Consider the following 14996-nt stretch of genomic DNA (forward strand, 5'->3'; position numbering starts at 1 on the left):
CTTACGATATCGTTAATGGTGTCAATCAATTAATGAGAGGCTCATTTAGAACGCTAGTTAGTCAGTCAGTCAGTCAGTCAGGATGTTAGTCAGTCATGGTGTCATTCACACTCTTACCATGTTGTTGCGAAATTGTGCATCGAGGAAATGTGCAGCCACATGAGCGGGCAGCAAATTGTGCAGAATGCGCTTGTTCGACTCCTGCAGCACATCCATCTCCTTCTTCTCTTGCGACGCCTGCAGCTGCCACAGAAAGTCCAGACGCGCTGTTCCTTCCACTAAACGTCCGTGCACCAGTATCGCAATCATAAAGATGACAATGCGCGCCATCGAGATCAAATGAAGCGGAATGGAAGCTCTACAAAATCAAAATCAAAGAAGACAACAAAAAAAACAAAGGCAATCGATGATTAAATGTGGGTTAGTCGTGACGATATTTAAGTGGGTCAATGGAAGGACGGAATTGAACTGGACACCTACTTTACGATGGTGTCGTAGCATTCAAAGATATTTTGGTGAGACAGCTCAATAAACAGGCCATAGATGGTGCCCATGCCAAGCACGAGCAGCGACTTGAATATAATCGGTAATCTGCAAAGCAAAAAACACCAGTAATCCAATCAATAAATCGAAATCTCACGCCACCCTGCGAAAGACTCACCTGAGAAACACAGAGACGGAGAGAAAGGCAAACGCCGCTGACAAGGAGACATATTGTGGTAGCGAGCATTTGCGATGCGCATCGTGTTGCTTGCTTATCAATGCTGGCAAATCCATGTCCAGGCCCTGGAAGTCCGAGGTGCTCATGTTGCCCGAGCAGGGATGATCCGAGACGCAAGTAAACTGTGAAATATGAAAGGAAGTTGTGAGTTTAGTTCCGAAATTTGTAAATTTCATTCAAAATTAGAACTTTAATTTGCTGCGGGAAAGTTTTTGTTCATTATTATCATATGTTTATTATTGTATTACAATTTATTTTGTTCAACAAACTTTTCGGCTTGTCTCGCAACTAAAATATAATATTCTTCAATTATGTTCTCTTATTTTAACGCTAAGTTCGTAGCACTACTATAAAGATTGAAGTTTCTCACTGCAGCCTCCCGCTCTATACATAAATAATGTGTAAGGCTTTTCTAACTTTGGGTACATATCATTTCCGGTGGAAATCATGTCAAAGGACTTAAAATTGTTAGAGTGGGAATATTGAAAATCTAACTTTATTGCACGACGAAATCATGCAAACTAATCTATGCAAACTTTGCAGCCTCCTAGCTCTTACCTTTGGGGGTGTACGTTTATAATCACTTTTATATATAAGATCATTTAGGAAATCGACTTACCACATTCACCTGGCCCACGGAGTAGATAAGTATGATGGTAAATATGGTGATGGCCATGCGCAGCGTAAAGCTCTCGGAAATATCCCAGATGATCCACTTGAGGCGCACGGCCAGCAACAGCATCAGTATGGCGCTCACCCAAATGAATGCAGTAAGGAAGAGTAGCAACAGGATTAAAGTGCGCGGCAGAGCAGTCACCTGCAAGGCAGCGCCAAGGATCAGCAGGAGCAACGAACAACCCATGGCTGTGGTGAAGCCCAAATCGAAATCCTTGTGGTATTCACGCTCCTTGTCGCTTTGCCGGAAGCGCAACGTCAAACGATCCACATGCTCCGACTTGTCGCAATCCACGGAGCGAGCATTGATCGCCTGCGAGAGAAAGCGATTCACCCGATTTGTGGGCTGATGATGGGCGGCAACCGAGTGACGCTTGCGGAAGGGTCGCTTGAACTTGTCCGCGACCTTTGACTGTGACTGCAGATGGCGAAAGAGAGAGAGAATGGGTAGAGGGCAAGGGAGGAAAGAGCAAAAGAAAATAGGTGAAATTAGTGCTTTATTAATACTCAATATTGTGATGGGTTCTTTTCTTCTTTTTTTAATTTTTGCTAATGGCGCTTGCTTTCTAGATCGAAGAAAGAGATATAAAGAGATAGAGATAGAGAGATAAAGAGAAAGTACTGCTAAGTACTTGTGTACACTAAATGGAACTGGAACTGTAGCTGGAGCTGTAGCTGTAGCTAGGACATGCAGTTGAGAGCAGAGCTGTATGTGTGTATGTATGCATGTGTGTAGGTGTGCAGGTGTGTGAGTGTGTGTCGTTGTGTGACATGCAGAATATGAACGAACAAACTTAACGAAAACTGGACGAGACATGACAGCGCACATTCAACTTAAGAACTTAACGAAGCACAATTAGTACGGCGACCCGCCCAACAGTCACAGAAAGCATGAAACTTGACGAAAGCAAATGAAAACATAACGAGTAACATAAAACAGATAACAAATAAAACTGAACGCAGCACGCAACACAAAAACTTGACAATGTCACATACTGAACGAAAAAGTATGAACGAAAGCAAATACATTACAGTAGAGTACAAAAACTGAACTGAACGAAGAACGACTGAACGATTGAACGAGTGAACGACGGAACAAGTGAACGATTGAACAAATGAACGATTGTGAAAGAAACAAAACGAAAATTGTAAGAACATAATGTTTAAGAAATAAGAGAGTTTTTTTGATTTTTGATTTTTGTTGCTGCTTGTTGCTCTGCTCACTTTATTGTTCTTGTGATTGTGCCTATGTATGCGACTAATCGTACTCGCTGTTGAATTGGGACTCGTGCCTACGGTCACTTGAACACTGCCCCCCCCAACACTACCGGCACCGGCACCGGCACCGAGACCGAGACCAAGACCGACATTGACACCACCGCTGCTACCACCACCGCCACCGCTGGTGCCGCCGACGCCGCCGCTGCTGCTGCTGCTGCCGACGACGCTGCCATAGCCCATGCTGTGCGGTGGCGGGGTAGCATGCAAGATTTTCTGTAGACGTATCACCTAGATCAGAGATATATATAGTATATATATTTATATATATAGTTTTTTTTTGTTGTATACATAGTATTATTTTGTAGTAGAAGAAGAAGTAGAAGTAGAAGTAGTAGAAGAAAGAAGTAAGTAGAGTAAATAGTACTTAAATTAAATAATGGCAAAAATACAAACGTTAACGATACGATAGTTTTAAATGGTTAAGGAAGGTTAAAGAGCATGGTATATAGATATAGTATGTGTAAAAGTCGAGAAGGGAGGAAATAGCATAAAAATAACGTAACAAACGGGGCAAAAATAACATATATATAGTATATATATAACATATAGAAGGGAGAAACAATAATCGACAAAAGTCGCAGGATTTAACGAAATAGTTTTTGAAAATGAACGAAACTCAACGGAAACAGAAACAGCAACGGAAACGGAAACTTCTTGAATCGATAGCAGATAGCAGTAAATTTTCGTGTGTATGTGTGTGTGTGTTTAGCGTATAGTGTGAATCTGAGTATTATCTTTACGATATTTTGGAATAGCATCGAAATGCCAAAATATTATACGAATCGCCTGAACCTAATAGTAAGAGTATTTTTAGTGTACTCAATTCTGTTTTGTGTAATTCTTTTCGTATCCTGGCAGAGAGTGTTGAATATGATAAATGAATGAGAATTGGAATATTACAATATCGGACTTGTTCTTTACACTTCCTCTGCAAGAACACTTAATGTTTGGCGAGCCAAAGATCATTTCACTTTCCAGTTCATTTCTTTTCTAATTTACGAATTGCATAAAATCACAGTTCGCAACTCATTAATATGGTCAAAGCCATTATTACTCTTTACACAAACTACGCACAACATCGACACGCAAACGCAATGAGATTTAGATATTTTACACAGATTGTTGTTCGTTAGTAAATACAAGAGTACGCATTACGAATTACAGATAACAGATTTAACAAATTACTGGATTCAACTGTTCTACGCATATAGCAATGAAATAAATATAATACGAATAAATATATTAATATATATTGTATATTGCATATTTATATTAAGTATGTTCTAAGCAATAAATGAATATTGCGTCTACGAAACGAAAGAACCCACAAAAGAGTCCATTAAAATAATATCGAAATAAAGTTCAACAAGGAAACGGAATTGAGGAAGTTTTCGCTTTTTTTTTTTTTTTTGGTTTGGTTTGTGGGGCAGTTGATATAATACTTAGTAGTAAGGTGAACTTACCGCATCCTGAAAGTAAACGAAAAGAAAGAAATCAACGAAAGAAATCAAAAGGAATCATCGCTGTTCACTCAATACACACACGAAGAGTTGAGTGAGTGGGTAAGTAGATGTATCTGGACGATACGATTTGGGGGCGAAAGCGAAATCAAACGGGGGGAGGGGAGAACACAGCGAAAAGAGAAAATAATACCACAACAGACCCCCCAAAAAAAAAAAAAGAAACGAAATAAAGCAAAAAGAAATATAGACCCGGACATGCACTAAACTGAAACAGAGAGAGAGAGAGAGAGAGATCAACGACTACGGAACTACAAAACGAGTCTCTGAACTCTTGACAAAATGGACCAAGGACTAAGGACTATTATATGCACAATATATGAACTATAGTTTCGCATACTGAATGCTACATAAAGTACAGTACAGTACAGTACAGTAGAGTAGAGTAGAGTAGAGTAGAGTAGAGTAAAGAGTGGGAATTGTGAGCCAACTTACCTTGCGCGAACCCTTCTCCGATGAGACTTGAACGCTGGCCGTGGTTGCATCGGCGCTGCTGCCACGTGCCGCACCACCGCCTAAAGCGGCCGCCGCCGATGGGAACGAGCCGGTGGCAATGTTGGAGAACGGCACCGGCTCCGAGAACTTGATGGTGTGCAGCAGTTGCATGACCACATTCGATACATTTCTAAACGATAATTTGCGCCGACTACCGATCGCCGAGCGTACACCAAGCGTGTTTAGCATAAGGGGCTGCAATAGAGACACCAAAGACACAAATCCAAATACATGCATGAGTCATGATGGAGAGAGAGAAAGAGACCAAGCACATCTAGTCCAATATGTAGCTATGTATTTCTATAATTTCTGCTCACCTTACGTCGATGCGGCGGCGGCACAATGAAGAACGTATCGACGCCATGATCACGCAGATACGAGGAACGCTCATCGCCGTGACCCGCCTCCACCTCGTATTCCCCGGACAGCGAGTCGAGTGTCGCACGCGTCACATGCACGCGTCCCGGCTCGCCGCCCGACTCCATGTGGTTCGCCAGGGTGACATCATTGGACCACACATCGAACTGCCACTTGCGGAGGCCCAGCACACCGCAGAGCACTCGTCCCGTGTGAATACCCACGCGCATGTTCAGTATCACATCGGTGGCCTCCACAACGGTGCTGCAATTGAGTGTATTTAATAGTTTTTAAATCAAATTCAAAACTAATCAACAAATTGATTGTTCATTGCAATGGAAAAAAACTTAAATTATAGATAACATAAAGTGAAATTTAAAAAACTGTGAATCTAACAGCTAATTCATTAAACTAAAATCATACATTTAAACAAAAAATATGTAAAGTAACAATTTAATTGATTGATAACAATATTTTGGAATTTAGACATTATAAAGAAAAATTAGAGATTAAAATATAAAATTAGAAAAGTGATATTTTAAAAAAATAAATAAATTGATTGTTGCCTAAATCAAAATATAGAATTTAAAATCTACAATCAAAAAATGTCATAAAAATCTAATATAAACAAATGGAACTATTAAGTAACAAAATCAAAGGCAATTTATGAAAATGGACATAACAAATTAAGCTTAAGAAAAACATTTAATATTAACAAATTAAAATTTTAAGAAATTTGTGAAATATTTTTTAAAGCACAGTCTACATTTTAAATATAAGAAGAAATGCAAAAACAGTACAATTTTCATAAATGCCTAATCATAAATAATCTAATCAATATTTGCAAATTGATATCAAAAAGAATATTAAAAGAAAGATAAACTAAATTGGTAATTGAGTTACTTTTAAAACTGTTTACATTGAACATACAAAAAGTGTAATGAAAATATAAATATGTAAATAGTTAATAATATAATTCATCTACATACGAAAATAATAATTCAAATTCGAAAAAATTACTCACAAAAAGGATCCATATTAAAATAATAACTAATGTAAACATTCAATTTACAACTATCCTCATTTAACTTACAAAATATAAGTAATTCAATTAAACAAATATGAAATAATGATATAAGAAATGATTCCAAATAATGATATGAGAAATGATCCGAAATTGCCATAAAGTTGCCATTGTAAAGCCATTATATTAACATAGGCTGCAGCTGGTACTCACGCAATGGCATCGATCATATCGAGTCCCATTTCCACGGCACACTTGGCATGATCCTTGCGTGGCTCCGGCAGTCCTGAGACACAATAATAGCAGTCACCCAATATCTTGATGCGCAAGCAATGGTTGTCCTGCAATCAGTATAACAAAATGTTAAATCGAGAAAGATTATGATCATAAAATAAAAGATGTCTTACGTGAGCCAGCTGATCGAAGCGACCGAAGAGCTCGTTGAGCAGACGCACCAGCTCCTGGGCGCTGCACTGAGAGGAGAGCACGGTGAAGCCAACAATGTCGGCAAACAGAATGCTGACATTCTCGTGCTTCTGAATGTAGATGCGATGGAATTGGCCCGCCACCGGCGACAGAATGTCATTCTTCATCTGCATGGCCACATGTTGGGGCAGCACGGAGAGCAAAAGGCGCTCCAGCTTCTCGTTCTCATCCTGGATCTCGAGGCGAGCGGCGATGCAGTTGCGTGTGTCGAGAAACGCTCGACGCTGAGCTCGCTCCATCATGATGTTGACCACAAGGCCGGCGACATTGACGCCAATAAAGATGACAATGTTGGCAATCAATTGATTGATTTCCGAGTATTGCAGCGCGTCCGTGAAGATCTTGTAGACGGTGAGACTGATGTGGACCGAGGGCAGTGTGATGCCAAAGGCCACCGCCTGCCAGATCTGCAGCGGCATCATCGCGTACGCGAGAAAGACGACAAACACAATCTGCCAGACGCCCTCGGCCATCACCTCCTTGGTGTCCATCGGGAAGTTGCTGCCCAGCGGCATGGATACGATGCAGATGCTCGCGGTGAACAAGAGAATGCCATAGCAGAGCGTCGGCAAATGGTGATCCTTGATCACCGAGCACTGCAGCAGCACCAGCACAATGGCGAACAGCACGCACACAATCGAGTTGAAGATATTCTGCAAGTGATTACAAGATTACAATTAAAGTATCCCATAGTTCATATTTAGTTTTAATTGTTATTACAAAAACATCGAGTGCTCTTTCAATTTCTATATTAATATTTTCAGTTATTACGCAATATAAAGTTGAGCTTCTAAAAAATGAAATTCTAGTTTAAAGATAACATTTATCCCTATTAATTAATTCTTGTCTGTGTATTGTTGGTTGAAAAGAGAATCTATATTTAGTGGATATGCCCTTTAAAAACAAATAAAAAGACGATCAGTTCTACTATATACTTAAAAAGTAGACAATTTAACTATTTATAAACAAATTCTAAATTGAATGAAGCATAAATATTAATTGATTGCATCGATCATTTTGGGTATCTGCTCTTCGTTCTTCTCTGATTGTTGTTGATTAGCATAAAACGAAGCCTATGTTTAGTAAAGTTTTCTTCAAAAATCATATAAAGACACCAACCCTAAGCACACGATTAATTTTAAGAAATGCAAGTAAATGTTGGAATTTCAGAGAATAAATATTAATTTCAAATTTCAATTACTATTGTATCAGTTCTTCGTTATCGTTAGAAAACAAGAAATCAAAACATAGCGGTAATATACTTAAAATAAATACAATACACCGAATACAAACTTAAAATATACCAAAGGCTATGTTTGGTATATCGATATACCTTTAGGTTCACTATTAAGTTCAAAATATACATTTAGTAAAATTCATCTTCAAATATCAAGACTAATTATGAATACAGAGAATTCAAAATAACATTAATTATTTCTTTATACTTTCTTCATTATCTGACTAGAATAAGAGCAAGAAAGCAATATATTGCGGTATTATTCTGAAAATATACCAAACCAATATATCAAATACAAATTTAAAATATACCGAGGGCTATAATTGGTATATACCATTGAGTATAAAAAGTATATTTAGTCAAATTGCTCTTCAAATACCAAGATTAATTATTAATGGACAATATCCATCACTGTTGGATCTGCTCTTCGTTCTTTTCTGATTGTTGATTAGTTTCTCGTGGTGTATAAATATGTTTTGATTAAATGCACACGCTCTACATTTTTGAAAAATGTTCTCACAAGTCTTTGCAACAATTCTCTTCAAATTTGGATTGTTACTGGTTCGTAAGATTTATGTAAGTATAAACAACTGTTTTGCTTTTAGCACTCTGTAGATTTGCAGATATTAAAATGTACTGACTCGTTACTAAATTATAAAATATTAATAACAAAAATAGATATTTAATTAAAATATATAAATAATAGATACAAAATAAATAAATGTCAAATAAGTAATTCAACAAATACTGAAATCAGCTAAGACTATACCAAATTGATATATCATTTGCTGAGATGCACATCTTAAATACTTGTCATCAAAAGGGCAATCCAAACAATGCTTAAGCAATCGAAATCGCAATCACAATCGCATCGCATCGATATTGAACGGATGTTCAATTGAGTAGCTCACAAGTTGGAAGACAAAAGCTTATAGTACATCAAGTGGCCTAGTCTAGTTTGGTACTCACATGAAAGGTGGCGGCATTGTTAAAGGCCAGCGAGAGGGCGGCCATAACGCCGCAGAGAACGACGACGAGAGCGACGACGCCGAGCACCGAGAAGCGCTGCAGCTTGAGCGTGTACCGCTGATAGAGGCATTCCAGCTCATCGTTCTCGAAGCGCAGCGTGTTCAGCGGTCTGCCGCGCGTCGCCTTGACGGCATGGTCCATGCGGCTGCCGTCGCCGCCGCCGCCGTCAAGCGGCTGCCCAGCGGCTCCAACGGTGTGCCAAGTTCAAGGGCTGAAAGAGAGAGAGAGATAGAAGTTCATTTAGTTGCTGAAGTGTTTCAAGTGTTTCGTTTATTTTCTGGTTTAGTTCATGGATCTTTGGCTTTGGCGACCTTGAAATGTTGCATGTCCGTTGGGCAAAAATGTTTTGGCATTTTTCGTGGCACGCAATCACTGGTTAGGAAAATGTGCGCCCAGTTTCTACCACCCTCCCTCTCCGCTTCCCCGGTTTGTCGCGCCACTTAAAATAACATTTTCTAGCCTCCTGACCGCACTCCTCCGTGTGGCGCTAAAAATAATCAGGCAGCAGAAGCTGTTGGCTGGCGTGAAATCAATCAATGTTCATGTTCGCTCGGTCAGTTTTTCCGTGTCTCTTTGCCGTTCGTTTATTTACGGTGCTGCCGGTTTGGGGGGCTGAGGCCACGCCCAAACGCGCGCGCGCCCACGTTTTGCGGTGACAGTCGAGCTGAGAAGATGAATGGTGATTTGTATGCGGTAATCCGTTAAATTCATTAAAATATTATGCACAAATTCATTTGGCTTTGCCTTTGCCTTTTTTGCCGCATTTTTGACTATGAGTGAGAATATGAAGAATCCAAGGAATGAATCTGCGCGGAAGCAGATCAATGATAATCACATTTTGGGTATATACAATTTATTGAAATGAGTTCAATCTGCCGTCAAGTAAAAGTTATTGTGCCATAAAACTGAACGTTGTAAACTTCTAAATGCAGTGCGAATCATTTGCACTTGCATAACTCACAGAAATGTGCTGCAAATAGAAAATATTTTGGACAAGTCGCACACACACACACACACACACACACTGAGTAGAAGAAGAGAGAGGAAAAGGTGGGCTGAAGCATTAAGTATGTGCATACAAATTAAAAATATTCACGTCTTATAATTATAATTATTAATGTCGCTGCGAAATGCAAAATGCGCACATCAAAATTATTATTATAGCCACCAAATAGGCAAAGAAACAGTCAGACGGACAGACAGGCGGACAGACAGACGGACGGATGGATGGATGGAAAAAAGAGACACAGTGAGACTGACAGGCAAATAAACTAAAGAAACCTGGCAAATAGTCATCATACAATGTATCGTATCTGTTGACAGAATGTTGGCGATCAGTTTTGACGCCAGATCTGCACAACTGTGCAAACACCAGCGATCAACGAAAACGTGTGTGGCGTCAATTATGGCAGCCAACAACAGTTATGCTGATAAGCAGCGACGAACACATAGAGAACCGAGCCGAGTCGAGTCGAGCCGAGCCGAGCGTATCGTCATTTATGCATAACAATCGTCTGGATTAACCCAACAAATCTCTAGTTATAGTAAATGATAATCCCCTTTGATTTACAGTATTACATTCTGAGCAAATTAACAGCAGTATTAATAATAATATTAACAAGTAAGAGGGCTACAGTCGAGTGTATCCGACTGTGAGATAAACGGTACCCATTTTGAATATAAGCAAAATATTTCGGTATTATTCTCAAAATATACCAAAATAATATATTACAAAAATACCAAAAAATAACAAATGGTATATTCGGTATATCGATATAGTACCACATTCAAAATATAGCATAGAGTGCAAAATATACCAGATTGTTCAAAAGATATTATATTGATTATGCACAACAATATGCTTCGATCACACAAAATTCTAGTTTCACCTAATCTCTCATCACCTTGCTGGACAATACCAAACATTTATGAAATTAAATTTGTAATGAAAAAAATAAAATATCCATTTACAATATAAACTATTAATAAAATTAAAATAAAAAATAATAATAATATGAAACATTCAATATGAATATTATTGAAAATAATAATTAAAATGAAAATTTATAATTACAATAGCTTAGTTAACCCAGAATCAACATACAATTAAATTACATAGTAATTATAAAACCAAGAAAAACCAAAATAAAAGTAATGTCAAGTAAAATTAGAATAATATAAATAATTACAATTAAAAAAAAAATTAGTAACTAAAAACGAATAGCAAAATTAAACAGTGAGAGCATAAAAGCAGTATTTAAATAAAAATTACTATTTATTTTACTATTACTATACTATTTACTATTACTATACTAGTATAATACACTCCTGCCCAAAATTATACGACACCTCTAAATTTTTTGTTTCGGCGCTCGTAGCAGAATGCGAAAACGAAAACTATCAAAACAAAGTATGAGGAATGATAGCACAAAGAGTAATCCACAAAATGAGATATTTTTGACTTTGTTTGCATCTCCCGTTTTCAAGTAACGGTAAAAAAAGCACACACGCTTTAATTTTAGCTACGCTGCAAGTGTATCAAAACTATACGACACATTTCAATATTTATAGCTACAATGAATATTTTATTTTATTTGTAATTATTTATGAAAGATTAATAGTTAATAACACCTCCTTGAGCTTTTCCAACCTCAAACATTCTTTTAGTCATTGATTTTATTAAAGTTTTTAGTATATTTTGGTCTAGGAGAGACCATTGTGCCAAAATTTCCCGTTTGAGACTATTGACGGTGTCAAATTTAGTGTTGTTGGCGTAAACTCGCCTGGCTAGGATACCCCATATGTTCTCTATAGGATTAAGGTCAGGAGAGCAAGCTGGCCAATCTAAAACATTTACGGAATGGTCGTTTAAAAACCTTTGCGTTTCTTTGCTTTTATGTATTGATGCATTATCCTGCATAAAAAACATAATTTTTCTCCTCATTTTGGTTCAAAAATGGTAGAAGACGATCCTCTAATACTTTTTTGTATTCTGTGCTGTTCATGCGAGAGCTTGTAAAGCACAGATTGAGCGTTCCAGACGCATGGAAGGCTCCCCAAACCATTGCGGATCCACCTCCGAAATTGCGCTTTGAAAACATGAGGGGATCCTTACGCAAATCTCGCCAATAATGACGAAACCCATCTGGGCCATCCAGATTAAATTTTTTCTCATCAGAAAAAATGATCTAAGTGAGAAATATTGATTAAATTTGTATAAACAAAATGAAGTTGAAATTCCATACCGAGGCCCAGTTGGTTTCCAAATTTTTTTCAGCAAACTGAAGGCGTGCTTCTTTGTGTTGGGGTTTTAGGAATGGAGCCTTTTTTAAAACTCCCCTTACAATAAATTCCGAGGCTTGCAACGTTCGCCAGACAGTCATCCGAGACACAGGATGACTGCAAGACGCAGCAAGAGAGGCGCATGATAGAAAAGAATTGCTTGCTTTTTTTTTAATATCCGTCGTTTATCACGATCGGACAGCTTGGGTTTTCTGCCGGAGCTACGTTTAACACCATATCCATCCGAATCGCTTAAAAATTTAGTGATAACACAGCGTGTTCGACCCATTATCCGCGATATTTTGCTAATATTGAATCCGGCATCGTTGTAAGCTTTAATTCTTCCCTTTTCTTCTTCGCTTAATAAGCAACCACGCGGCATTTTATTGAAAACTAATCAAATGTTTAACAGAACTTAAAAAAAAACAAATTCGCACCAAATCTTTCGCGCCAGCAGCAAAAATCGAAATGTGTCGTATAGTTTTGATACATGTGCAGCGTAGCTAAAATTGAAGCGTGTGTGCTTTTTTTACCGTTACTTGAAAAAGAGAGATCCAAACAGAGATAAGAATAGCACATTTTGTGCATTACGCTTTGTGCTATTAGTCTTCATACTTTGTTTTGATCGTTTTCGTTTTCGCATTCTGCTACGAGCGCCGAAACAAAAAATTTAGAGGTGTCGTATAATTTTGGGCAGGAGTGTATATGAAATATAACCAATACTGACAAACAACATAATTATATAAAATGTCTAATTACTTTTGCAAATCATAATCCTAATCCAATAAGAAGTGCAAACTTATTACTGCGCTAAGTGCACCGCAATTAGGTTAACCAGTGTAGAGTTCAAACACAGCTTTATTGATTTCAGTCCAACCGAAATGTCAAACAGCTTCAAGTGCACAATTTGATAAGCGCGGAAGGAAGCAGGAAGCAGAAGGAGAAGGAGAGAGTAAAGCTATGCAAGCTAGCGAGCACAAAAGAAGCAAAGCAAACGAAAAAGAGAAGCGAAACAAAGGGTGAATTTCAATGCCAAGCAAACTGCGGAGAACAAAACAAAATAGGAAACAATGTAGAAGCAAGGAATTAAGAAGGTATTTCAAACAAAAGAGAAACTAGAAATCTACTAAAAATGAGAAGTGAACTAAAAAGAAAGGGTGAAGTAAAACTAAAATGAGGTGAGATTTAGGCAAAGTACTAAATTCTAAATGTTCTAAACGTGTACTAAATGTAAAAACGTTTCCAAATCCCAGTGCAAAAGGCAAATCAATAATACGAAAATAGCAAAGCCAATAAACAAGGCAACGAAGCACGCTTAACTTTACTATTTAAGCCGTAAAGGTAAAACAGCAGAGTAATAAAAACAATCAGAAAGCTTTAAACGAAGTAAGTATAAAGTAATTGAGTTCGATAAAAGTAGTCTATGCTTTTCGGGAGACAGCTTAAAAAAATGAATAGAGTCTGTTGTGTCTTCTCGCACATTTGCAATGGAAAAGTTTAACGACGAGGAAAAGGGAAAATTTCACAGAGATAGACAGCTGCTTCACATGTGTCTTTAGCACCTTATAAGTGCGGTTTACATAGTACGATGTTTCTCACACTCGAATGTTAATCAACTGCCTTCATCAGCATCAGCTAACGATCCCTGAACAGACTCTGAAACAGTTGTAAAGTGGCTTAAACGCTACCTGTTACCTGTTACTCGCAGTCGCAGTCGCAGTCGAAGCAGTTGGCAAAGTCATAATTGGTCACCGAATGTGGTCATCTAATGATGTTGACAGCTTTTGAGCATCATCATGCCAAATCAGGCAAATTGAATCTTATCACTGGCCATATACCCATAATAACCATAAAGAGAGAGAGAGAGAGAGAGAGAGAGCGAGTGAGAGAGGAGCGTCGTTAAACCAACGCAAGCAAATCTCGAAGACACGCGCAATTTGGCTTTGGATTCGATTCAATTCTTGGCATCTAATACTCGAGTCGCCCACTCATCAACCACAAGCAGCAGAAGCAACAACAAAAGCAATTTAAAAATTTGGTTTGATTTTTCTAATGTCACCAAAACCCAAAAAAAGAAATACACAGAGAAAGAGCGTACAAAAAAAAAAAAAAAACAAAAACAGACAAGAAAATTTCTTGTGATTTGCGATGTTTCCGCATGACGGATGCATGCGGACCATTGACAAGAGAAGGCGAAGGGCAAGTAGCTGCGGGACTTTGGATGGCAGAATGTACTCAATTAATGGTCAAGCCCCCTTCTCCCTCCCCTGCTGTCAATCAGGGGCGACAAAATTGCAATTGCAGCAGCAGCAAGTGAAAGGCTTCAGTTTGAAATTTGTGATTTTCGATTACTCGTTAGACTTGTAAATGTTTTGCATTGACCCGTTTTGAATTGCATCAATTGACAGCAATTAAGAAGCACATCGAGCACTGTCCGCTTGTCACTTTGCTCATTTGCCGCCCTGCTGCATTAATCACCAGCACAGTTTTGTCGGGGACAAAGATAATGAATGAATCGAATTGATAATTTTACCCAATTGTAAATACCAAAATTTTCTCTGGGTTTCTTTTGCGTTGGCGTTGGCGTCGTCGTCGTCAGGAAGCTCTAGCAAAAAAAAAAAAAAATTAAGCACAAGCCATACAAATGCTAACAATAATAACAACAAACAAAATGACGCACACGGGGCTAAACACATTTTGAGATACATTTGGAAACAAAAAGGAAACCAGAAATCCAGAAAGTGCCCCACACTCACACACACACACACAAACACACAGACACAAGTGCAATCCAGCAAACTACAGAGATTTGTTATAGATTCAGATAGTAAACAATTTGGAACTTGATCGAATTGCCAGTGTTTGAATATGAAATCTATGCAATTAATT

The 14996-nt window shown here is 38.2% G+C and overlaps 1 protein-coding gene across 10 annotated transcripts in view; it reads right to left on the reverse strand.

The window, feature by feature from the left end:
- LOC132797031 (Ca(2+)/calmodulin-responsive adenylate cyclase) overlaps nucleotides 1-14996 on the reverse strand; it is a 50410-nt gene that overhangs the window by 9107 nt on the left and 26307 nt on the right. For 7 of the 10 annotated variants that reach the window (XM_060808453.1, XM_060808452.1, XM_060808449.1 and 4 more), the window contains exons 3-12: nucleotides 8766-9036; nucleotides 6481-7212; nucleotides 6287-6414; nucleotides 5010-5313; nucleotides 4633-4887; nucleotides 2621-2905; nucleotides 1341-1814; nucleotides 662-843; nucleotides 481-591; nucleotides 118-358 (exon numbers count right to left, since the gene is read on the reverse strand). In XM_060808453.1, coding sequence (XP_060664436.1) covers nucleotides 118-358; nucleotides 481-591; nucleotides 662-843; nucleotides 1341-1814; nucleotides 2621-2905; nucleotides 4633-4887; nucleotides 5010-5313; nucleotides 6287-6414; nucleotides 6481-7212; nucleotides 8766-8966 — 2913 coding nt within the window. In that variant the 5' untranslated portion in view covers nucleotides 8967-9036. The remainder of the gene's footprint in view (nucleotides 1-117; nucleotides 359-480; nucleotides 592-661; nucleotides 844-1340; nucleotides 1815-2620; nucleotides 2906-4632; nucleotides 4888-5009; nucleotides 5314-6286; nucleotides 6415-6480; nucleotides 7213-8765; nucleotides 9037-14996) is intronic. The other 3 variants (XM_060808456.1, XM_060808450.1, XM_060808457.1) reach the window with 1 other exon arrangement.

This window comes from Drosophila nasuta, chromosome X (assembly GCF_023558535.2).
Source record: "Drosophila nasuta strain 15112-1781.00 chromosome X, ASM2355853v1, whole genome shotgun sequence".
NCBI lineage: Eukaryota > Metazoa > Arthropoda > Insecta > Diptera > Drosophilidae > Drosophila > Drosophila nasuta.